Here is a 23,713-nt window from a genome sequence, read left to right on the forward strand (position 1 = left end):
ACTTAATTGCAGCAGTTGGAAATTGTCTTTTGTGCATATGAGTGTTTGAGTGTGTTTGAACTAGAGCATATGTTTATGTGAGTGTGTGGGTGTTTTTGTAAATGTGAGGGTGTGTGTATGTGTGTTTATGTGTGTGTGTAGGTGTTTGTATGATATGTGTGTGTGTGTGTGAATGTGTGTAGGTATTTGTGTATGTATGTGTGTAGGTGTTTGTGTGAGTATATATGTGTGTGTGTTTATGAGTGTGTGTAGGTGTTTGTGAGTATATATGTGTGTGTGTAGGTGTTTGTGAGTATATATGTGTGTGTGTGTATGAGTGTGTGTAGGTGTTTGTGTGAGTGTATGTGTGTGTGTGTGTATGAGTGTGTGTAGGTGTTTGTATGATATGTGTGTGTGTGAATGTGTGTAGGTGTTTGTGTGAGTATGTGTGTGTAGGTGTTTGTGTGAGTATATATGTGTGTGTGTTTACGAGTGTGTGTAGGTGTTTGTGAGTATATATGTGTGTGTGTGCAGGTGTTTGTGTGAGTATATGTGTGTGTGTATGTGTGTGTAGGTGTTTGTGTGAGTATATATGTGTGTGTGTTTATGAGTATGTGTAGGTGTTTGTGAGTATATATGTGTGTGTAGGTGTTTGTGTGAGTATATATGTGTATGTGTGTGTAGGTGTTTGTGTGAGTATATATGTGTGTGTGTGTGTGTGTATGAGTGTGTGTAGGTGTTTGTGTGAGTATATATGTGTGTGTGTTTATGAGTGTGTGTAGGTGTTTGTGTGAGTATATATGTGTGTGTGTGTGTGTATGAGTGTGTGTAGGTGTTTGTGTGAGTGTATATGTGTGTGTGTTTATGAGTGTGTGTAGGTGTTTGTGTGAGAGTATATATATATATGTGTGTGTGTGTGTGTGTGTAGCTGCACAGTCTGTTTGACCTGGATGACTTGCTGACAAAGTCAAGTTGATGAGCCGGATTTGGTTGGAGTTGTTCAGTTTGAGACTGAGTGCCGGCCGGCGTCGGTCCCATTTCCTCTCCACACACTCGAGCAGACCAGAAGGTGAGGCTGATCTCTCTCTCCCTCACTCTGTCCTTTATCTCTTCTGAGTGCGAATTGCTGTCAGTCTCTGTCCCAGTTTAAAGTTATGCCTTATCTTGGATCCGCTTGGTTTTGTCTCGTATTTGGGGTAAAGTTTTGAGGCGACTCTACGCAGCTTAATAATGAATATTATTTACAGGAGACCGTTTACATGTTTCTGGCGGTGAGATTCTTGATAACTAAACCTGGACCACTCTAGGTAAAACAGTGAGAATTTTTCAATTGTAATCAAGTAGACTTTTCATATCAAAATTCTAGAAAATAGCCCATGATTAATATTAATATTTGGTCAAAAAGTCCATAAAATACCTGGTCAAATTTCTGCCAATATTCAATAAACACACATTAACTGCGAATAGATTCGTCGCTACTGTTTTTTTCTAAGTAGTGCGTATTTTGCATTATGAATTAACATTTGCATTATATATTGCACAAAAAATGTTAAATATATAGCTGCTCAGATTTAAAGTATGAAAATTGTGTAAGTAATTTAATTAAATTGTATAAATGTCTTTACATATGATATGAATTACAAATATTTGTACTATTCTCAAAATATTAAACATTCGAGTTGTTTTTCTGACCGCGTGAATTAGTGCCCAGATCTGCCTTATCTTTCAGTCAGATTCCAGTCTGGAATATCCAGCGGTTCGCCCTCTCAGCCCTGCAAGGATAAACGCCTCGGCAGCGCACAGTTGTTGCGGGTCCCCGGGGGAGGAGGGCGATTGGCCGAAGCTCTGTGTGATTATCCCGAAATGAAAACCCAGTGTCCCGCGGTTTGTCTCTGAACTAACGGGATTAGAGGAGCCTGGAGGTTAGAACGAGCCCCAGCCGATTCCATACTTACACACAACTAAACCCGTCAAAACCAGACACCCAACACAATTGAAGGTAATTAGAGTTGGGGTGTACTAACAGCCTTGCGATAGCAACCGATGGTCTGAGGAAAGTCCTGAGGTACTGGGGCTCCCCATTCGAGCAAGAGAAGGGGGCGAGGGGCCGGAGGTGGTGGGGGGGGTGGGGGGGGGCGTGGGGGGTGGATGATGAGGCTCATAGTGAATCAGGAGAGAGCATTTCCTCTGGGTTGGGAATCAGTGAGAATGAAGTCAGTGTAAAGTTATCATAGAGTGAGGTGTGTAGGAGCAATTTCCTTAGAGAGGATTGTTCAAACTGTTACACCACCAGCAAAGGATGACACAAAGAGAGAATAGGATTAATATTGGATTGTTACAGGGCAATGGGGAGTGTGGGACAGTGGGATTAGTGTGGGATTGCTACAGGGCGATGGGGAGAGTGTGGGACAGTGGGATTAGTGTGGGATTGCTACAGGGCGATGGGGAGAGTGTGGGACAGTGGGATTAGTGTGGGATTGCTACAGGGCGATGGGGAGAGTGTGGGACAGTGGGATTAGTGTGGGATTGCTACAGGGCGATGGGGAGAGTGTGGGACAGTGGGATTAGTGTGGGATTGCTACAGGGCGATGGGAAGAGTGTGGGACAGTGGGGTTAATGTGGGATTGAAACAGAGTGATAGGGAGAGTGTGGGACAATGGGATTAGTGTGGGATTGAAACGGAGTGATAGGGAGAGTGTGGGACAGTGGGATTAGTTTGGGATTGTTGCAGAGTGATGGGGAGAGAGCGAGGCAGTGAGATTAGTTTGGGATTGACATGGAGTGGTGGAGAGAGAGGGGCAGTGGGATTAGTGTCAGATTGATACAGGGCGATGGAGACAGTGCAGCTAGTGGGACTACTATAGTTTGGGATTGAAAACGGGCTACTGGGAGGGAATGGTGTAGTCACATTAGTTTAGGAATATCAGTTTGGATTATGTGCTCAAGTCTTTTAAACACACGCTTCATCCTGTTGGTGAGGTAAGAATGCTAACATTAAACCACGACTGACATGCAAGGAGGTTACTGGCTGGGTTACAGTGAGTGTGCATAAAGTGAAGCATTGGAACTGTGATAAAGTGCTGTACAAACTGATCTTTCCCACTGTGCCAAGCAGGATGGTTTGTCTGAAGGTGCGGCAATATTTCACCCGCGCTCTGCACCGGCTGCAGAAAGGACCAGGTTACACCTACACCAAGCTCCTGGTTTGGTATTGTGAGAACACCAACACACACGGACCCAAGCGCATTGTAACTGAAGGGCCCAAGAAGCGGATGGTGTGGTTCATTCTGACTCTGGTGTTCACGGGGCTGGTCTGTTGGCAGTGGGGGATCCTGATCCAGAGTTACCTGGCCTGGGAGGTCAGTATGAACCTGCGGACTGGCTTCAGAGCGATGAACTTCCCTGCTGTCACCGTCTGCAACACAAACCCTTTCAGGTAAAGCTGTGCTGTTGAAATATTTCACTTGGGGCTTTCCCTCTGCACCCAGCCCTCCCTCCTTCCTGAAAGGCTCATAAATCTGGAGCTTTATCCTCTGACAGGGAGTGTCACCTGTCTGGAGGGTGCACCAGGAATTTCGACCTAGGCACTTTCCCAACCCAGAAAATCCTATGTCTGATTTTCTGATTCGCACTCCTGCCAGAGGTACAAGATGGGAAGGTGCTGGCCAGAACAATGCAGACGGTTTCCAGTGCTTGTCGCCCACCCAGTGTTGAGAGAGCTGATCTCAGCAGTGTGGCAGTGACTGGCATTGCCAATGGGCTGTGCCCGTGGGCCAGGGAAGGAAATCAGGCAAGATTCCTGCTTCCTGATCATGATCCATAAACTCCCAGTGAAAAACACACCCGAATGGATACCGAGTAAGAACAGCATCAAGTCTTCTGGTGATCTCAAACCTGCACCAATTATCAGTCTGTCTAGACTGTGAAGACTTGGCACTTGGGTAAATTGGCGAAATTAAAGTCAGGCCATTCGGGAATGAAATCAGGAAACACTTCTCCACAGTGGAATGGTATCAAAATTCAGAATTCTTTCCCCCAAAGGGCAGTGGAGGCTGGAGGACAATTAGAACTAAAGACTGAGATGAATAGATTTTTGTTGAGTAAAGATATCAAGAATACAGGTCATTCGGGCCATCGCCCCTGTGAGGCTTCATTGGAAGATTTATCTCATTAGTCCCACACACCTACTCTTTCCCTACAGCCAAAATCTTTACCCTTTTCACAGATTTATCCAATTTCACATTGAAAGTGATCAGTGAATTTGTTTCTATCACACTTTCAGGAAGTGCATTCCATCGTTACAAGCATTGCATCAAGAAATTCTCACCTTGTCCTTTTTTATTTTTTGCAAATTATCTAAAGTCTGAGTCCTCTGGGTACCAAACCTCTGACAGTTTCTCCCTCTCTACTCCATCAACATACCTTCTAAGAAGCTGAGGCAGGTAAATGGAGTAACAGGTCAGCTGTTATCTAATGATAAGGTGGAACAAGTTTGAGGGGCTGAATAACCTCCCCTGCTCAATAATCCTGAAGGTTTGTTGCCATTTTCCCCCAGCCAGAATCACTGCCTTCGGGAGAGAAAGAGACAGCACTAATGCTTCAATTATACAAAGCCCTGGTTAGACCACAGCTGGATTACTGAGAGCAATTCTGTGAATCGAACCTTAGGAAGGATATATAGGCCTTGGAGGGAGTGCAGTGTAGATCTACCAGAATCATACTTGGACTTCAAGGGTTAAATCACAAGGAGAAATTACACAAACTAGGGTTAAAGTCCCTGGAATATAGAAGGTTAAGTGGTGATTTGACTGACATTTTTAAGATATTAAGGGAAACAGAAAGGGTAGATAAAGAGAAATTATTTCCACTAGCTGGGGAGTCTAGGATTAGGGGACATTGCCTAAAAATTAAAGCCAAACCTTTCAGGGAATTAAGAAACATTTCTACATAAGGGTAGCAAATGTTTGGAACTCACTTCCACAAACAGCAATTGACACTTGATCAATTGTTAATTTTAAAATTGTGATCGATAGATTTTTGCTAACCAAAGATATTAAGGGATATGGGGCATAGTCTATGGAGTTAGATCATAGATGAGCCATATTGTCATTGAATGGTGGAACAAACTCGAGGGATTAAGTGGCCTGCAGTTCCTTTCTAGGGAAGGATCTCTTGGTTCTTGGTTTTCACACAGTATGTTCCCTGTTCAGGTACACAAGATCTAAGCAGTTACTGCAGCATTTGGACAAGTTTGCCAAACTTGCATTGGAACGTATTTACATATACAACCAGAACGGAACAATTCCAGAGGACCTTCCACTATCACAGACAAACTGGAGTAAGGTGGCGTCACTAGTGATCATCGAGAAGAGTGACCAGGGGGAAGAGACTGTGCTACATGTCCTGGGATCAGATCAAAGCCAAACCCACTCAGCAACGTGGAACCAGCCATGGACAGGGACCTACAAGGTGTCACTGCAACTGGTGAGTAAAGGCAGTACAGTTTTTGTGTATGCATGTATGTGTGTGGCCATGCACATGCATGTCTGTATGTGTATACATATCTGCACACATTAAGTGCATTTGGGTGTGTTTTGCAGTGTTTCAAGCAGTCAGTGTATTATCGGTGGGTACAGTGGGTGTGGTGTTAATCAAGTTAGTAGGTACAGTGCTTGTACAGTGTCAGCACGCAACATGTAATGTGTAGGTACAATGAGTGCATTGTGCACAGTGAGTGTGACACCTTCTTTCTGTTTTCCTCCTAGTGCAATCATGACAGGTCAAGCTGTATATACAGAAACTTCAGCACAGTTCTGGAGGCAATGAGTGAGTGGTACTCCCTGCACTACATGAGCATCCTGTCCAACATGCCTCAGTCAGACCGCAAGATGATGGGCGAGCAGGGCGAGGATTTCATCCTGGCCTGTGTTTTCGGTGGGCAGCCCTGTAACCTTGAGTAAGTTCTTAGATTGCCTCCTGCACTGGAAGGGAGCTTCATTTCTAAGAGCCTCGTGCTGCAAGACGGCCACAGACCTAATTGTTTTATCCAAACAGGGTGCGATGGTCTTCCAACCAGATTTGCACCATTTGTCTGATGGGATCAGTTATTATCCAAATTCATAAAGGCTAAACATCCAGACCTCCACCACCAGTAGCTGCAGTGTGTACCATCTACAAAATAGACAGAAGCAACTTGCCAAAGATCTTTGTACCGCACCTTCCAAACCCACAACCTCTAGAAGGACAAGGGCAGCTGATGCAAGGAAACACCACTGCCCAGTGGCAGAGTTAGAGCTAGTGGAGCCCTGTGCACAGCTTCATTTTCAGCCCCCGCCCCCCCCACTCAGGGCCCAGCCAAGAAAAAGAAAATTCTCTCTTATTTTCCCCCTCCCATTTTTCATTCTTTGCAAACATTACAGCATATTTACCATGACAACTCAGCATTTACATTTAGGAGAGGCTAATAGCTGCAATACTTTAACATATCGCAGATGCAAGCCATCAGGGAAAGAATATTCAATCCTTTTTGCTTGCGCAAAGTAGGACTGTTTTTAAAGACACAGAAAGAAAAAGCTGATTTTTCACTATGTGGTAACATTTTTATTGTGGATTTTCTAATCCCTGATAAACCAGATCAAATTGTTGCCAAATACAAGATAATCATAATTCAACAAAATAAGCCCCACACACACACACTGTGCGATTATTAAAAGTGTTCTTTGTAAAATGCAGATGAATAGTGCACATGGAAGAGACGGTGTGAGTCCCGACAACTCAATTGCTCTTTCGGAGAGCAGCAATGGAAGGGCTGAATGGCCTCCTCCAGTGCTCTGTGACAACCCCATGACCGGGCAATGTCCAGGGCTTTCACTCCGGTCCATTCATTAAAAAACAAACCCGAGCATGGGAGTTTAAATGTTGGGGAAGTAACAACCACCAAAAAATGTTTTAAAAGGAGTTGTTAGTGGATTATTAACTGTTTAGGTCTAACTAACCTGTCAAGAAGTGTCCACCTCCTTTTCTACTTCAGCTGAGTGGCTGCTCAGTATGTTGGTGGCTCTGGACTTTGTTGTCTGGGTCCCATCTTGTCAGTGGGGTGCGGGGAGGGTGTCCCAGGACCTTGTGGTGGGAGGGGGTCCATGGCTTTTGGGCGGGGCACGGTGAGGGGGGTCCTGGGGCCTTGGTGGGGGAGGGGGGGTCACAGGGCCTTGCGGGTGTGGGAGGGGGGTGAAGGGAGGTCCTGGAGCCTTGAGGGCAGGAAGGGGGGGTCTGGGGCCTTGGGGGGAGGGAAGGGGGTTACAAGACCAAGTGTGGCAAAGTGTTGTTGTGAAGCTGAGGAGCGGTGGCAACCATTTCCCGCTCGCGCTCTGCAAACGCCCAATGGCTGCGGTGCTCATGTGGCACTCATGCCCTTTCTCACCCTGTGACATTACTCCCCCTCCCCCAGCCCTAGGCCACGTGCTGCACCCACGAAGATCCAACCGTGTGTGCACAAACACACACCTAGAAACCTTTTGCAACACAAAAAATGGCAATCTTAGACATGCCCAGCTCACATTCCACTGTCTATCTTTGCAAAGGAAACAAGTAAATGTCGATTTAGACTATTGCTCCCTTGCGCATGCATTATGCAGCAAAGGTGATTTTGCTTTTTCGTTGGCAGGTTGCAATTTATTTGTCAGATTTGTCCTGCATTTTGGGCCCCCTGTTGTTTATTGGTCCTGTGCCACCACACAGTTTGTTTCATGGTAGATCCGCCACTGCCACCATCTTCAAGTTCCCTCCAAAGCACACACCATCCTGATTTGGAACTATATCGCTGTTCCTTCATTGTTGCTGGGTCAAAACCCTTCCTAACAGCGTTGTTGGTGTACCAACACCTCATGGACTACAGCAAGTTCACCACCACCTTCTCAAAGGGTTGGGTGATAAATGCTGACCTTGCCATCCCAATCATGATAGAATAAGGATAAAGATGTGAGGTGCCCAAATCTTGGAAGAAGGATATTTCCTCTTGATAATCTCCCCAGATTCTGTCCTGTGGGCTTGCATTCCTTTAGGTGCAGCTCTATGGTTAAGTCAAATACCTCACCCAAGTGACTATAATTGACACATAGCTCCAGTTAAGGAGCTAGCACCAGTACCTCATGGTTTGGAATTGATGATTCAATGGGGTGGAATTCTGTTGCTGCTTGAGCAGAGCGCAGAGAGGAAGGACTCCCCTCTGACTGAGCCTCTCTAACTCTAGGATATTGATCTCAAATGTGATTACCCCACTGTCCTCTCAGCTGCTGTCAGCCAACACAATGGAGACCAGAATGGTATCCAGCGCCTGGTTGGTCATTGAGCCAAAGGGGGAATAAAAAGCAGCATGTCCAATAAGAACTGAGCACAGCAAGTGTCAAGGATGCTGGAAGAGGATGAGAATAAAATGGCTTTCTTGTCTTTCAGGAACTTCACACTATTGATGCATCCAACTTACGGCAATTGTTACATCTTCAACTGGGGTTCGGAGAGCGAGGCACTGGTGACATCCAATCCGGGTGCAGGGTTTGGTACAATTTTCCTTGTATTTTTGTGCCAGTCAGCTATAATTTCTTAAAACCAAAGTTTCACTTTAATTGCATGAATGGAACAATCCCATAATTCACCAGTGACAGCCCCAAGTCTTCAGTGTGTCCAGTCTCTCTTCATATTTTTAAAATCATCCTTAACTTTTCCTTCAGAAATACCTGCACATTTTGTGTATTTGTGTATGCATCTGCCTCTCTCTCCCTTTTTCTCCTATCTCTCTCTGCCACTGTTTATCTCTCTATCGACCTCTCTCTATTTCTTGCCACCTCTGCCTCTTGCTCTCTGTTTGTCTCTTTCCTCCCTCCACCCTGTCCATCTCTCTCTCTCAACTGCCAAATCAAGTGGCAATGTTCAATTGAGAGGCCCAGGAAAAATCTACCATCCTTACCTAGTTTGGGCCACATCAACATGGCTAACTCTTAACTGCCTCTGAAGTGGCTCATCAAGTAACTCAGTCACATCAAACATTGTCTTAGGGTAACTAGGGATGGGTAATAAATGCCAGCCTTGTCAGTGATACCCAGACCCTGAGAATGAACAAAATGCATTTTTTACTCAGTGTTAGTGTATACATAGAGATAAATGTTCTTTCAGTCTTCCTAGTGATACAGCTGAGGGGATCTGTCTTAAACTGATTGTTGGTCATTGTGTGCAGGGCTGAAGCTGGTGCTGGATATCTCTCAGGAGGATTACAACCCCTTTCTCTCCATTGCAGCTGGAGCCAGGGTCATGCTGCACCAGCAGAACACCTACCCGTTTCTCCAGGATCTGGGCCTGTATGCCATGCCTGGCACAGAGACCTCCATTGGCATATTTGTGGTAGGTGTACAGTTGGCATTGCAAGGCAGATTGTGGGAGCAAAGGGCAGGGCTCCTCTCTTTCACCCTAGGAACTGAGTTGAGATACAAACCAGACACCTGATGTGAGGCGGAGGTGAGATGATCCTTTTTACAGCTCTCAGCCCCTCCATTTTGGTTTCTTGATTGGAACATTTGTCCAGCTGATGACCACCAACTCAGCAGAGGCCAGGATCTTCCTTAGCTTGTTTGACTCAGTACCACAGTGGGTGGTACCCTACCCTCTGAGCCATTGGGTTTATCCATAATCCCTTTCACTCAGTGATAGAAGAATAGAAGACCTTACCTCCAGAGACTTAAGCACATAATCCAGGCTGCACTTTAGTGTAGTCAGTGCTGCACTGTCAGAAATGTCACCATTTGGATGAGACATTGAACCAAGGCCTACCTCTCAAGTAGACATAAAAGATCCCATAGCACTCTTTGAAAAGAGCAAGGGAGTTTTTGCTGGTGTCCTGGTCAATATTTATCCCTCTCCAAACATCACTAAAATGGATGACCTGGTTATTATCATATTTCTGTTTCTGGCGTTATCCTGTGTGTAAAGTGGCTGTTAGTTTTCCTACATTACAACGGCGACTAAATTCAAAAGCACTTCACTGACTGTAAAGTGCTGCAGGGCATCCTGAGGTCATGAAAGGTGCTATATAAATGCAAATTTATCATTCTTAAGTGCTCGTATGTCTTCTGTCTCTGGCCAGGATGAAATAGCGCGTCTGGGTGGTTCCTACAGTCACTGTACATTTGATGGTTCAGATGTGGATGTGAAGACTCTTTACAATACCACCTATACAATGCAGGTACTTTAGCCCTTAAATCAGACGGTCCTGTCTCTTTTTCCATCTTTTCCTCTCCCTCCATAGGAACATAAGAGCAGAAATAGGCCATTCGGCCCTTTAAGCCTATTCTGCCATTCAATAAGATCATGGCTAATCCAGCTGTGGTCTCAACTCCACCTTCCTGCCTGCCCCCCCCCATAACCCATGACCCATAACCCTGTCTATCAAAGCTCTATCTAATTCAGCCTTGATTAAATTCAATGACCCAGCCTCCACTGATTTCCAGGGAAGGGAATTCCACATACTAATGACCCTCTGAGAGAAAAAGTTTATCCTCATCTCCGTCTTAAAAGGGAGACCTCTTATTCTTAAACTGTGTCCCCTAGTTCTAAACGACCCCACAAGAGGAAACGTAATCCTGGTCAATTATATCCTTTTTCAAATAAGGAGACCAAAATTGTACACAGTATTCCAGATGTGGTCGCAAAATGCACTGTACAGCTGCAGTAAAACTTCCCTACTTTTATATTCCATTACTGTTGCAAGAAATGCCAATATTTCATTTGCCTCCCTAATCACTTGCTGTATCTGCATGCTAGCTTTTTATGATTCATGTACCAGGACACCCAGATCTCGCTGTACCACCAAGCTCTGCAATCTCTCTCTATTTAAATAGTATACTGCCTTTCTAGTCTTCCTGCCAAAGTGGCTAGTTTACATTTTCCCACATTATACTCCATCTGCCAAATTTTTGCCCACTCACTTAACCAATTTATATGCCTTTGTAGACTCTTTGCCTCCTCTTGACAACTTACAGGTGTTTGCCTACTTATCTTGGTGTCTTCAACAAATTTAACTACCTCACATTTGCTCTGTTCATCCAAGTTATTGATATAGATTGTAAATAGTTGAAGCCCCAGCACTGATCCCCGTGGCACTCCACTGGTTACAGCTTGCCAACCTGAAAATGACACACTTATCCCTGCTCTCTGCTTCTTGTTAGCTAATCAATCTTTTATCCATGTTAATATGTTACCCCCTCCATCATGTGTTCTTATTTTGTGTAATAACGTTTGATGTGGCACCTTATCAAATGCCTTTTGGAGTTCCAAGTACAACTCATTTTTAGGTTCCCCTTTATCCACCTTGCTCGTTACTAACTCAAAGAATTCTAAATAAATTAGTTGAACACGATTTCCCTTTCACAAAACCAAACCCCTTCAAGGCGAAACCTCATTTACAACTGGATTTCAATTTGAGGCTAGTCTTTCTGGATTGGGGTTCCACAGGCACTGGCTTTAACTGGGGTAGGGATTCCACAGACACTGGTTCACAATGGGGTATAGGTTCCACAGGCACTGGCTCCTACTGGGGTATGAGGCTCCACAGGCAGTGGCTCTCATTGGAAGGGGTTTGCTATATTTGGATTCTGTACAATGGGAGTGAATAGGAAGGGGTTTGGTTTATTGGGATTAAGATTGTGCACCTTCATTGGGAGGTCAGTAAGCTGTAGTAAATTTATTTAGTCTGGGAATGAAGCCTCTACAATGTTGATTTCTCTAATGTTATGGCTGTATTCTATCCTCAGACCTGTCTGCACTCCTGTCTGCAGGATCACATGGTGAAGTTTTGTGGGTGTGGACATCATGACTACCCTTTACCAGAAGGGGCATATTACTGTAACAACAAGGACAATCCGAACTGGGGTAAATCAGTGACTTAAACTGACAGGATCCTGTGCAAAGTTTTGCCTAAGCTTTGCGGATGGGTAACCGCGCAGCAATTGGGAACTTGCCATGCAGGGAACAAGCAGGCTGCGTACAAGAAATGCTCCCTTTAAGATGCATGGACACGCGGCCGCGTGTCAATATTAATGAGAATGCACAGTTCCAGCTGTGCAAAGCAAACAAAAGTTAGAGGAAACATTGATTCCATCTCTGAACGCAGAGTGTCTTAAACTGACAGGATCCCGTCATCGAATATAGAGAGTGTATTAAGCCAATAGGGTTCTGTCTCTGAATATAGAGACTGTATTAAACTAACATGGTCCCACCTCCAAATATTGAGACTGTATTGAACCAAAAGGGTCCCATTTCATGCAGACAGTGTATTAATCTGACAGGATCATGCACTGAATATAGACTGTGAATTAATGTGGTCCCAATGGCTGGTTCATGTAAATAAGAACATAAGAAACATGAGCAGGTGTAGGCTATTCGCTCTTTTAAACCTGCTTCTCAATTCACCAAAATCATGATTGATCGACTTTAATTCCACCTTCCTACACAATCCCCATATTCCTTGATTCCCTTAAGATCCAAAACCTTATCATCCTTTGTCTTGAATAGACTTACTGACTGAGCATGAACAGCCCCCTAGGATAGAGAATTCCAAAGATTCACCACCCTATATGTGGAGAATTTCTCTACATCTCGGTCCTAAATGGCTGACACCTATTCTGAGACTGTGACCCCTAGTTCTTGACTCCTCAGAAAATCCTCCTGGTGTCTATCCTGTCAAGTGCCTTAGGCATTTTATGTTTCAATTAGATCACCTCTTATTTTTCTAAATGCTAGGGAATATATAGGCCTAGTTTATTCAATCAATGACCTTTCTTCCATCGTAAGGTCAGAGGTGGGGATGTTCGCTGATGATTGTACAATGTTCAGCACCATTCGTGACTCCTTAGATACTGAAGCAGTCCATGTCCAAATACAGCAAGACCTGGACAATATCCAGGCTTGGGCTGACAAGTGGCAAGTAACATTCGTGCCACACAAGTGCCAGGCAATGACCATCTTCAACAAGAGAGAATCTAATCATTGCCCCATGACATTCAATGGCATTACCATCGCTGAATCCCCCACTATCAACATCCTGGGGTTACCATTGACCAGAAACTGAACTAGCCATATAAACACTGTGGCTACAAAAGCAGGTCAGAGGCTAGGAATCCTGCAGCAAGTTAACTCACCTCCTGACACCCCAAAGCCTTTCCACCATCTACAACGCACAAGTCAGGAGTGTGATGGAATACTCTCCATTTGCCTGGATGAGTGTAGCTCCAACAACACTCAAGAAGTTTGACACCAACCAGGACAAAGCAGCCCACTTGATTGGCACCCCTTCCACAAACATTCACTCCCTCCACCATCGAGCACAGTGACAGCAGTGTATACCATCTACAAGATGCACTGCAGGAACTCACCAAGGCTCCTTAGACAGCACCTTCCAAACTCACAACCGCTACCTCTGGAAGGACAAGGGCAGCAGACACATGGGAACATCACCACCTGGAAGTTCCCCTCCAAGCCACTCACCAACCTGACTTAGAAATACATCGCTGTTCCTTCACTGTCACTGGGTCAAAATCCTGGTTCTCCCTCCGTAAAAGCACTGTGGGTGTACCTATACCACATGGGCTGCAGTGGTTCAAGAAGGCAGCTCACCACCACCTTCTCAAGAGCAATTAGGAATGGTCAGCCCAGCCAGCGAAGCCCACATCCTGTGAATTAATAATAAAAAATCTTTCATCATAGAAATATCCCCTCATCATTAGAATCCGTCTAGTAAAACTTTGTTTTACTCCTTCAAGGCAAATGTATCCTTCTTTGAATAAGGAGACCAGAACTATATGCATTTGTCTCCAGGTGTTCTCATTGTAGTAAAATAATTGTAGTCAGATTTCTTTACTCTTGTACTCCAACCACTTTGTATTAAAGACTATTTGCTTTCCTAATTGCTTTCTGTACCTGCGTGTTAACTTTCTGTGATTTGTATGCAAGGACATCCAGGTCCTTCTGATACCAACATTTTCAGTCTCTCGTCATTTTAAAAAATATACCGCTTTTCTATTTTTCCTTCCAAAGTGGATAACTTCACACTTCCCCAGATTATATTCCATTTGCGTTGTAATTGCCCACTTACTTAGCCTGCCTATATCCCATTGTGACCACTTTCCCACCTAACTTTGTATCATCATCAGAAAACTTGGGTACATTACACCTGGTTGCCCCATCTAAGTCATTGATGGTAGATTGTGAGTAGCTGAGGCTCCTGCACTGATCCTTGTGGTACCCTACTCGTTACAGCCCGCAAACCCGAAAATATTCCGTTTATTCCTACTCTCTGTTCTCTGTTATCTGTGTCGATAAGGATGGATGCCAATATTGCAATACTGAGAAATTATTTTCACTTATGAATGGATCACTAAAAGGGTCTTAAGGACAGGATTAGGACTAGTAGTATACAGTGGGAGGAGAGAAGGAAATTTTTCACAGAGTTATAAGATTATGGAATTCATTCTCAGAAGGGGAATTAGATAAACTCTCAAGGGAGAGAAATATAGCACACTGTGGTAAAAAGTCAGGGAAATAGGACTAGAGTTGGTCATGTGAGTTGCAGATCTAGGGCTGAATGGCCTCCTCCTGTGCTATAGTTCTAATGTCCACTGTTTTATATCCACTAGGTTACTGTTACTACCACCTGAAGCAGCAGATAGAAGCACATCATTCAGAGTGCCTGGAGAGCTGCAAGCAACCCTGCAAGTGAGTACTGTACTGCTCAATTCTCAAACATTTAGTCCAGGGAAGCCATTGGGGCCCTTCCCCCCACCCCCTTGCGCTGCCTCCTCAATTTGTCTCTACTCCTGGAGCACATTCAAGGTACTGGTCACTCTCTGCCCCCCACCCCATTCCCTGACAACCTCTCTTGTCCTTGATCAGGGACTGTGAGATCCTGCAATTGGTGCTGCTCAATTTTTCAGATAAACCCCATTATAAAAATTGCTGTTAGAGAATGAAACTGTTTTTCCTTGTGGTAGGGTGGAGGATACCATTATCAAACCTCAAGTGTGTAACCAGATCCCATTTTTCCACTGCTCCCACACACCGCCCCCACAATGGGTGCCCATGATGCAGCCACATGATGCCTCCCCAAAATATGTAAAACAGATGAGCCCTGCCACTCGAGGGAGGGATGGGGGCTCAGAAGAGGGGTCAGCAGTATAGTGGATTCCCATTTCCCCCAAACTCATGCGCAACAAGATCAAAGGTTTTTGGACCCATAGTGCACAAGCACACTGAGTAATCTTTAATTGCCCCACTGAGACCATTAAAAACAGCACTGGCTGTGGTCTTCCCAGAGCTCAGAGTGGTGAATCTAGTATTGGTACTGAGTGACACACAACAGCAAGGTTCCAGCTTCTAGCTATAGGTTGTGCTGCACTAATCTCAGCTAAGTTGTGTACAGTATTGGTCTCTTTATTTCAGGAAGGATGTAAATACATCGGAAGCAATTCAGAGAAGGTTTACTAGATTAATACCTGGAATGGGTGGGTTGTCTTATGAGGAAAGGTTAGACAGGCTAGGCTTGTATCCACTGGAGTTCAGAAGAGTAAGAAGCGACTTGATTGAAACATATATCATCCTGAGGGGTCTTGACAGGGTAAATGTGGAAAAGATGTTTCCTCTTGTGGGAGAATCTAGAAGTCGGGGTTACTGTTTCAAAAGAAGGGGTTGCCCACTTAGGACAGAGATGAGAATTCTTTTCTCTCAGAGGGTTGTGAGTCTTTGGAACTCTCTTCCTGAAAAGGTGGTGGAGGCATATTTTTAAGGCAGAAGTAGATAGATTCTTGTTAAGCAAGGGGGTGAAAGGTTATCAGGGGTAGGTGGGAATGAGAGGTTGAGGTTGCAATCAAATCAGCCATGATTTTATTGAATGGCAGAGCAGGCTAGGGGGGCCGAGTGGCCTACTCATGCTCCTAATTTGTATGTTCATATGTAAGTTGGCAGCACAGCTATGAGAATGGGGCTCCTATCAAGGGGAATAGGGTCCAGTGTCACTGGGAGAGAGTACATGTTGGAATAAAGGGCAGTTTGAGGGAACGGAGAGCAAGGCAGTAGATCAGCTTGTAAATCGGAAGGATTATGAAGTCAATGTGTTTTGGGATGTTACTAGAGGTTTGATGAGCACAAATGGAAAAGAGGAGGAAAAAATAAGCAAGAATGAGACAGAAAAACCAAAGAAGTGAGTGAGAAAAGATGAATGAAAGAGTTGAGAAAATGAGAGAAGAGAGATTGAGTGAAGGGATGGAAGAGAAGAAAGAAATTGAGGATAAATGAAAGAGGCAGAGAGAGAGTCAGATGAACAATGGGGAGGAGAAAGAAAGAATAAGAGATGTTAACAAAGAAACTATGAAAATAACTGAGATATAAAGACAGATGGGATTTGTTCGGAGTAACTTACTCAAGTATCTTGTTTTCCTACAGTGAGACCCAGCACAGACTGACCGTCTCTATGGCAGATTGGCCATCTGAATCCTCGGAGGTAGGCCCAAACTTCCAGTACAAATTGAACAATATCTGCTTAGCTCCCCCAGTGGCTCAGATGGGAATTGCACATGTGTGGTAATGGAGTTATTCAAAAACAGGAGCAGCCCACGTAGAGTCTCCTTCCCTGCACCATTCACCTCACATGTGTGCTGATACCAGCTGGGAAGGGGGCTATAAGTGATAATTGACCTCATTGTCCTTGGGCTGCGAGAGAAGGGTGAAATCAGCCAGGTTTCCTATTCCCGACAGTTGCTCGGAGGGGGAGCAGTTGGCTGAGACAGGACAGGGCTTGTCTGTGATCCCAACCCAATATCCAGGCTTGTACATGGTCACCTGGGAAAGGAACGGTGCGAATGAGACCACCATAACTACACATCTTGGGGACGGAGGACAGGGAAGAAGGTATCTCAGCAATTTCACATCAAAAAGAAGGATTCTAACTTAAATTTTAAATTATTACTGAGAGTGAGGGGAGAGGTCTGGAGAAATTTACTTATACAGGGGATTGTTAGAGCATGGAACGTTTTGCCACAGAGTATGGTTGGGGCAGAGGCAGGGACAATTGTGTCTTAATTAAAATAAGATAAATATTTGAATCAGAGTAAGATGCATGGCTATGGGATGAGAAACAGGCAGTGGAAGTAAATTGGGATTGATACAGGGCTATGGGGAAACAGCAGGCCATAGGGATTAATGTTAGATTGATACAGCAAAGATCTAGCATTGATACAATAGGCCAAATTGCCTCCTTCTATGCAGAAAACCTCTATGGTTTAAAGAATTATACGCTATGTCCGGATTATGATTGAGCCATACCTGGAGCAATCCACTAACATTTTTTTAATTTTCAAAAGAATGTAAGTGTGCAGGGTGCCTACCTATTGTATTGACTATGAATTTTAGTTCCAGGATGCGGCAGTTACACCTCAGCCTAGCTATGTCCACTTGCCGCTTCATTCTTTCAGACCCTGGTCAGCTGGCCTGAGAGTAACCACCTATAAACTGTCCAAGCAAACAAGAATAAAGAGCCTTTCATGATCTCCAGACATCCCAATATGCTGTATGATCAAAATACTTTTGAAGTGCAATCACTGTTGTAATGTGGGAAGTACAACAGCCAATTTGTGCACAGCAAGCTCTTTGGAATGTATTAATGACTGAGGGCATTAACCTTGGCTGATTGGACTCTTCCTTAATGCAAGGTTATCTAATTCTGTCCTCCTGGCTGAGGTAAGCCATCTCAGTGCAGCCCACAGATGAAAACTGGGAGGTCCTGGTTTTTATGACTCAGCTACTCACTGGGTAAATCTGATGATCAACTGGAGGTTTGCTACTGAAACCCATCAATAAAAGTATCTAAAATCCTTTTTTAATCTAAAATTTAGGACTGGATTTACCACATTTTGTCATACGAGAGGGATTCCTCAGCTGCTGTTACCGTAAACAGGTGAGTTCCTGGGGTTAGCCAAGTATCAGGGTCCATGCCCACAGATCCTAAAATGTATTTGAAGGATTTTGGGGAGGACTTCTGAGCTTTCCAACACTCTATACTGGTAATCTGTCTACGGGCTGTGAGCAGCAGACACAGTAGGGAATACATTGTCTGATGTACAGATTAAGGTTTATGAAAATAATTTGCATTTATAAAGCATCATTAATGTAGAAAAATGTTTCAAGGCATTTTGCAGGACAGTATCAAAGTTTGTCAGCCAAGGTATTCCCTGTAGTATAAGGGTCTGGCATAGAAAAGGTTAATGTGGGACTGAGTACAGTACCGACTACACTGTGATGTAAAGGCATACATGACCACATGGCCCGAGTCTACAGAGCAGTCTTGTACTGGACAGAGACGTGTGTAGAAGCAAGCATAGAGACAGCTCCAAGTTTAAACCTTATATACAGGTAAATAGTTACCAGTAGTTAATAAAGCAATTATTGTTAAACTATATAAGACTCAGAACCTCTTCAGGAGACCTACTGATTACACACAACATCTTACAACATTCCCTTGAGTTTGGAAGATTGAGGGATGATCCAACTGACGTATTTTTAAAAATTAAAGGATTCAATAGGTAGATAAAGAGAAACTATTTCCTCTGGGTGGTGGTGGTGGTGGGTGGTGGGTGGTCTACAGGACGAGTCCATAATAATCTTTAAAATTAGAGATGGGAAAATGAAAATAAGAGAACTGGAAAGATATGCTGGAACATTGAGATGAGTACAAATACTGCTGTATGCAAATGAGCAGAATATATCTGAGAATAAACCTGAAACATTTAATCATGACTTTAAATATTTTACAGGACAAACATCTTGAAATTAAACCTTTACTTCCAAGAGATTAATTACAGGACGATACAGGAGGACCCTGCCCTGACAGTAAGTTTCTACGATGCACATCGACCTCTTCAAACTACATTTCCCCAAAAGTATTAGTGGGCTCCACAGATCCTTTGCAGCTGAGGCACACGCAGGGTGCACAGTATCAGACGCTGTCACACCATGGGATTGCACAGTACCGGGCTGGAGTGAATAGTTCACTTTTACTTGGGTATGGAAGGAAATTTACTGTTCAATGTGTTGGTAGTGTCCATGTCCACAATAGGGGAGATTGTACACGGGGTGTGACTTGATGTTCCAAATGGTTTCAGGTGGTGGTGTTCCCATGCTGCCCTTGTCCTTCTAGGTGGTAGGGGTCACGGGTTTGGAAGGTGCTGTCAAAGGAGGCTTGAAGAGTTGCTGCAGTGCATCTTATGATGGCACGCACTGCTGCAGCTGTGCGTTAGTGGTGGAGGGGTCAATATTTAGGGTGGTGGATAGAGTGCTATTCAAGCAGGCTGCTTTGTCCTGGATAGTGTTGAGCTTCGTGAGTGTTGTTGGAGCTGCACTCATCCAGGGAAGTGGAGAGTATTCCATCACACTTCTGACTTGTGACTTGTAGATGGTGGACAGGCTTTAGGAAGTCAGGAGTGAGTTACTCCCCACAGAATTCTCAACCTCTGACCTGCTCTTAGAACATAAGAAATAGGAGCAGGCGTAGACCATTCAGCCCTTAGAGCCTGCTCCTGTAGTTCCAGTATTTATATGGCTGGTCCAATTTTTGGTCAGCGTTAGCCCCAGGATGTTGATAGTGGAGGATAATAATGCTATTGAATGTCAAAGGGAGATGGTTAGATTCTCTCTTGTTGGAGATGGTCATTGCCTGACACTTGTGTGCCACGAATTTTACTTGCCGCTTAACAGCCCAAGCTTGAATGTTGTCCAGGTCTTGCTGAATAGGGACACGGACTGCTTCAGTATTTGAGGAGTCACGGATGGTGCTGAACATTGTGCAATCATCGGTGAACATCCCGACTTTAGACTTTATGATGGAGGGAAGGTCATTGATGAAGCAGCTGAAGATGGTTGGGCCTAGGTCATTACCCTGAGGAATTCCTGCAGTGGTGTCCTGGGACTGAGATGATTGGCCTCCAGTCATCTTCCTTTGTGCTAGGTATGGCTCCAACTCAGTGGAGAGTTTCCCCCCATCCCCCAATTCCCATTGACTCCAGTTTTGCTGGGGCTCCTTGATGTCACGCTCGGTCAAATGCTGCCTTGAGGTCAAGCGCGGTCAATCTTCCCACTTGAATCCAGCTCTTTCCTCCATGTTTAGACCAAATCTGTAACAACTTTAGGGGCCAAGTGGCCCTGGAAGAACCCAAATCGAGCGTCAGTGAGCACGTTATTGCTGTGTCAGTGCTGCTTGATAGAACTGTCAATGACACCTTCCATCACTTTACTGATGATCGAGAGTTGGCTGATAGGATGATAATTGGCTCTGCTTTTATGGACAGGGCATACCTGGGCAACTTTCCACATTGTCGGGTAGATGCCAGCGTTGTCTCTGTGCTGGCTACAGGTGTGGCTAGTTCTGGAGCACAAGTCTTCAGTACTACTGTTGGAATATTGTCTGAGCCTATTGCCTTTGTAGTATCCAGTGCTCTCATCCATTTCTTAATATCACGCAGTTAATCGAATTAGCTGAAGACTGGCATCTGTGATGCTGGAGGCCTTGAGAGGAGGCTAAGATGGATCATCCGCTCAGCACTTCTGGCTGAAGATTGTTGCGAATGCTTCAGCCTTGTCTTTTGCACTGATGTGCTGGGCTCCCCCATCATTGGGGATGGGGATATTTGTGGAACCTCCTGCTATGATTAATTGTTTAATTGTCCACCAACATTCACGATTGGTTGTGGCAGGACTGCAGAGCTTAGATCTGATCCATTTGTTGTGGAATCACTTAGCTATGTCTATCAACTGCTGCTCTGTTTGACGTGTAATTGGTCCTGTGTTGTAGCTGCAAAAGGTTGACATGATTTTTAGGTATGTTTCTGGCATGCTGTTTGCACTGTTCATTGAACCAGGGTTGATCCCCCAGCTTGATGGTAATGATAGAGTGGAGATATATGCTGGGCCATGTAGTTGCAGATTGTGGTTGCGTACAGTTCAGCTGCTGCTGATGACCCACAGCACCTCGTGGATGCCCAGGAGATCTGCTAAATTTGTTCTAAATCTATCCCATTTAGCACAGTGGTAGTGCCTCACAACTCAATTATTAGGGTATCCTCAATGTGAAGGCGGGGCTTCGTCTTCATAAAGACTGTGTGCTGGTCACTCCTGCTAATAATATCATGGACAGGTGCATTCGCAACAGGTAGATTGGCGAGGACCACGTCTAGTAGGTTTTTTCCTTTTGTTGGTTCCCTTTCCACCTGCTGCAGGCCAGTCTAGCAGCTATGCCCTTTAGGACTTTCTTGATCAATAGTGGTTCTACCAAGCTAGTCTTGGTGATGGACATTGAAGTCCCTCACCAGAGTACATTTTGAGTCAGTGCTTCTTTCAATTGAAGTTCAACATGGAGGAGTGCTGATTCATCAGCTGAGGGGGGCAGGAGGGCAGTGCATGGTAATCAGCAGGAGGTTTCCTTGCCCATGTTTGACCTGGTGTCATTAGACTTCAAGGAGTCTGGAGTCAACGTTGAGGACTCCCAGGGCATCATGAGTGGTGTGCCATAGGGATCAGTGCTGGGGCCTCAACTTTTTACAATTTATGTAAACGACTTGGGTGAAGGGGCTGAAGGAATGGTGGCTAAATTTGCTGATGACACAAAAATAGATAGGAAAGTAAATTGTGAAGAGGACGTAAGGAGACAACAAAGTGACATAGATATGTTAAGCGAGTGGGTAAAGATCTGGCAAATGGAGTATAATGTGGGCAAATGTGGAATTCCTCATTTTGGCAGAAAGGGTAAAAAAGCTTATTATCTAAATGGTGAGAGATTGCAGAGCTCTGAGATTCAGAGGGATCAGGGTCTCCCAGTGTATGAATCACAAAAAGTTAGTATGCAAGTACAGCAAGTAATTAGGAAAGCTGATAGAATGTTATCATTTATAGTGAGGAGAATTGATTACAAAAGTAGGGAGGTTATGCTTCAGTTGTACAGGGCACTGGTGCGACCATATCTGGAGCATTGTGTACAGTAATGGACTCCTTTTTAAAGAAAGATGTAAACGCATTAGATGCAGTTCAGAGGTTTACTAAATAATACCAGGAATGGGCAGGTTGTCCTATGAGGAAAAGCTGGACAGGTTAGGCTTGTATCCACTGGAATTTAGAAGAGTAAGAGGCGGATTAATTGAAACCTTTAAGATCCTGAGGGGTCTTGAAAGGGTGGATGTGGAGAGGATGTTTCCTCTTGTGGCAGAATATAGAACTAGGGGTCATTGTTTAAAAATAAGGGGTCACTCATTTAAGACAGGTGAGGAGAAATTTTTTCTGAGGATTGAGTGTCTTTGGAACTCTCTCCTTCAAAAGGTGGTGGAAACAAAGTCTTTGAATATGTTTAAGGCAGTGCTAGATAGATTCTTGATTAACAAGGAGGTGAAAGGTTATCGGGGTAGGCAGGAATGTGGGGTTGAGGTTACATTCAGATCAGCCATGATCTTATTGAATGACAGAGCAGGCTTGAGTGGCCTACTCCTGCTCCTAATTCGTATGCCCCTCCCAACTCTATACCACTGTGATGTTGCCTTTGTAAGGTCTGTTCTGCTGTTGGGACAGGACATAACCAGGGTTGGTAATGATATCTCCAATGTCTGGGACATTGTCTATATATTATAATTCTGTGAATATAACTGTGTCAGGCTGTTGCTTGACTAGTCTGTAGGACAGCTCTCCCAATTTTGGCACAAGCCCCCAGATGTTAAGAAGGAGGACTTTGGAGGGTTGATATGCCGGGCAGCCTGTCTGGTTTTATTTCTTTTTGACTTTTCTGTAGCAGTTTGGTGAACTGAGTGCCATTTTAGAGGGCATTTAAGAGTCAACCACATTGCTGTGAGTCTGGAGCTATGTTTAGGGCAGACCAGGTAAGGACAGCAGATTTCCACCCTAAAAGATGGGACCAGATGGGTTTTTATGACAATCGATGACAGTTTCATGGTCACCATTAGCGGAACTAGTTTTAAAATCCAGATTAATTAATTAAATATAAATTCCACCAACTATCCTGGTGGGATTTGTATCCGCTGTAGCCTGGGTCTCTGGATTACCAGCCCAGTGATATTACCACTCTGTCACCTCATGTTTCCTATGCTCTTGTATACATTTATATTGCAAGAGAAACCGTTTCCTGATGGTTCTCCGACTCTTTTCCAGATCGATTGGCTCCCTTCCAAACTAGGTGGTCAGTTTGGATTCTGGATGGGTGGCTCCATTCTCTGTATCATTGAGCTAATCGAGATCCTGATTGACTGCCTGTGGATCACTGTTATCAAGGTGGTGAAGTGGTATGCAGAGCGCAAGTCCCGTCGAGCTCGGGTGCAGGACTCTGACCCACCACCAACCATAGCCCAGTCAACCGAAGACCATACCAATGCTGGATTCCAACCAGACCAGGCTGAAGACCGTATAGAAAGGCCGTGTGCCCTGGTGATCCCAGGGACACCCCCTCCTCAGTATGACTCATTTCGGATCCACCCAATTCACCAGCAGACCATAACTTGGGATAATGGTGAGAATTGATATTTTGAGCAGCTGTTGGTGGTGACATTTCCAATAGGCTCAAGAAAAATCATCACTGCTCCCTCATATATACTGGTACCTGGATAGCACAATCCATTGAGCTCATCTCCCAAAAAATATGCATTCCCAATCA

The 23,713-nt window shown here is 44.5% G+C and overlaps 1 protein-coding gene across 1 annotated transcript; it reads left to right on the forward strand.

Moving 5' to 3' along the window:
- Positions 1-3,095: 3,095 nt before the first annotated feature.
- On the forward strand, positions 3,096-23,658 carry LOC144690286 (epithelial sodium channel subunit beta-like). The gene is made up of 12 exons (XM_078557641.1): positions 3,096-3,415; positions 5,190-5,463; positions 5,745-5,935; positions 8,431-8,534; positions 9,209-9,372; positions 10,112-10,210; positions 11,778-11,895; positions 14,658-14,736; positions 16,459-16,516; positions 17,907-17,968; positions 18,825-18,900; positions 23,215-23,658. Exons 1-12 carry the CDS (start codon positions 3,096-3,098, stop codon positions 23,578-23,580), a joined length of 1,911 nt encoding a protein of 636 aa, XP_078413767.1. The 3' UTR covers positions 23,581-23,658.
- The last annotated feature ends 55 nt before the right edge of the window (positions 23,659-23,713 follow it).

This window comes from Cetorhinus maximus, chromosome 15 (genome assembly GCF_964194155.1).
Source record: "Cetorhinus maximus chromosome 15, sCetMax3.hap1.1, whole genome shotgun sequence".
In the NCBI taxonomy this organism is placed as follows: Eukaryota; Metazoa; Chordata; class Chondrichthyes; order Lamniformes; family Cetorhinidae; genus Cetorhinus; species Cetorhinus maximus.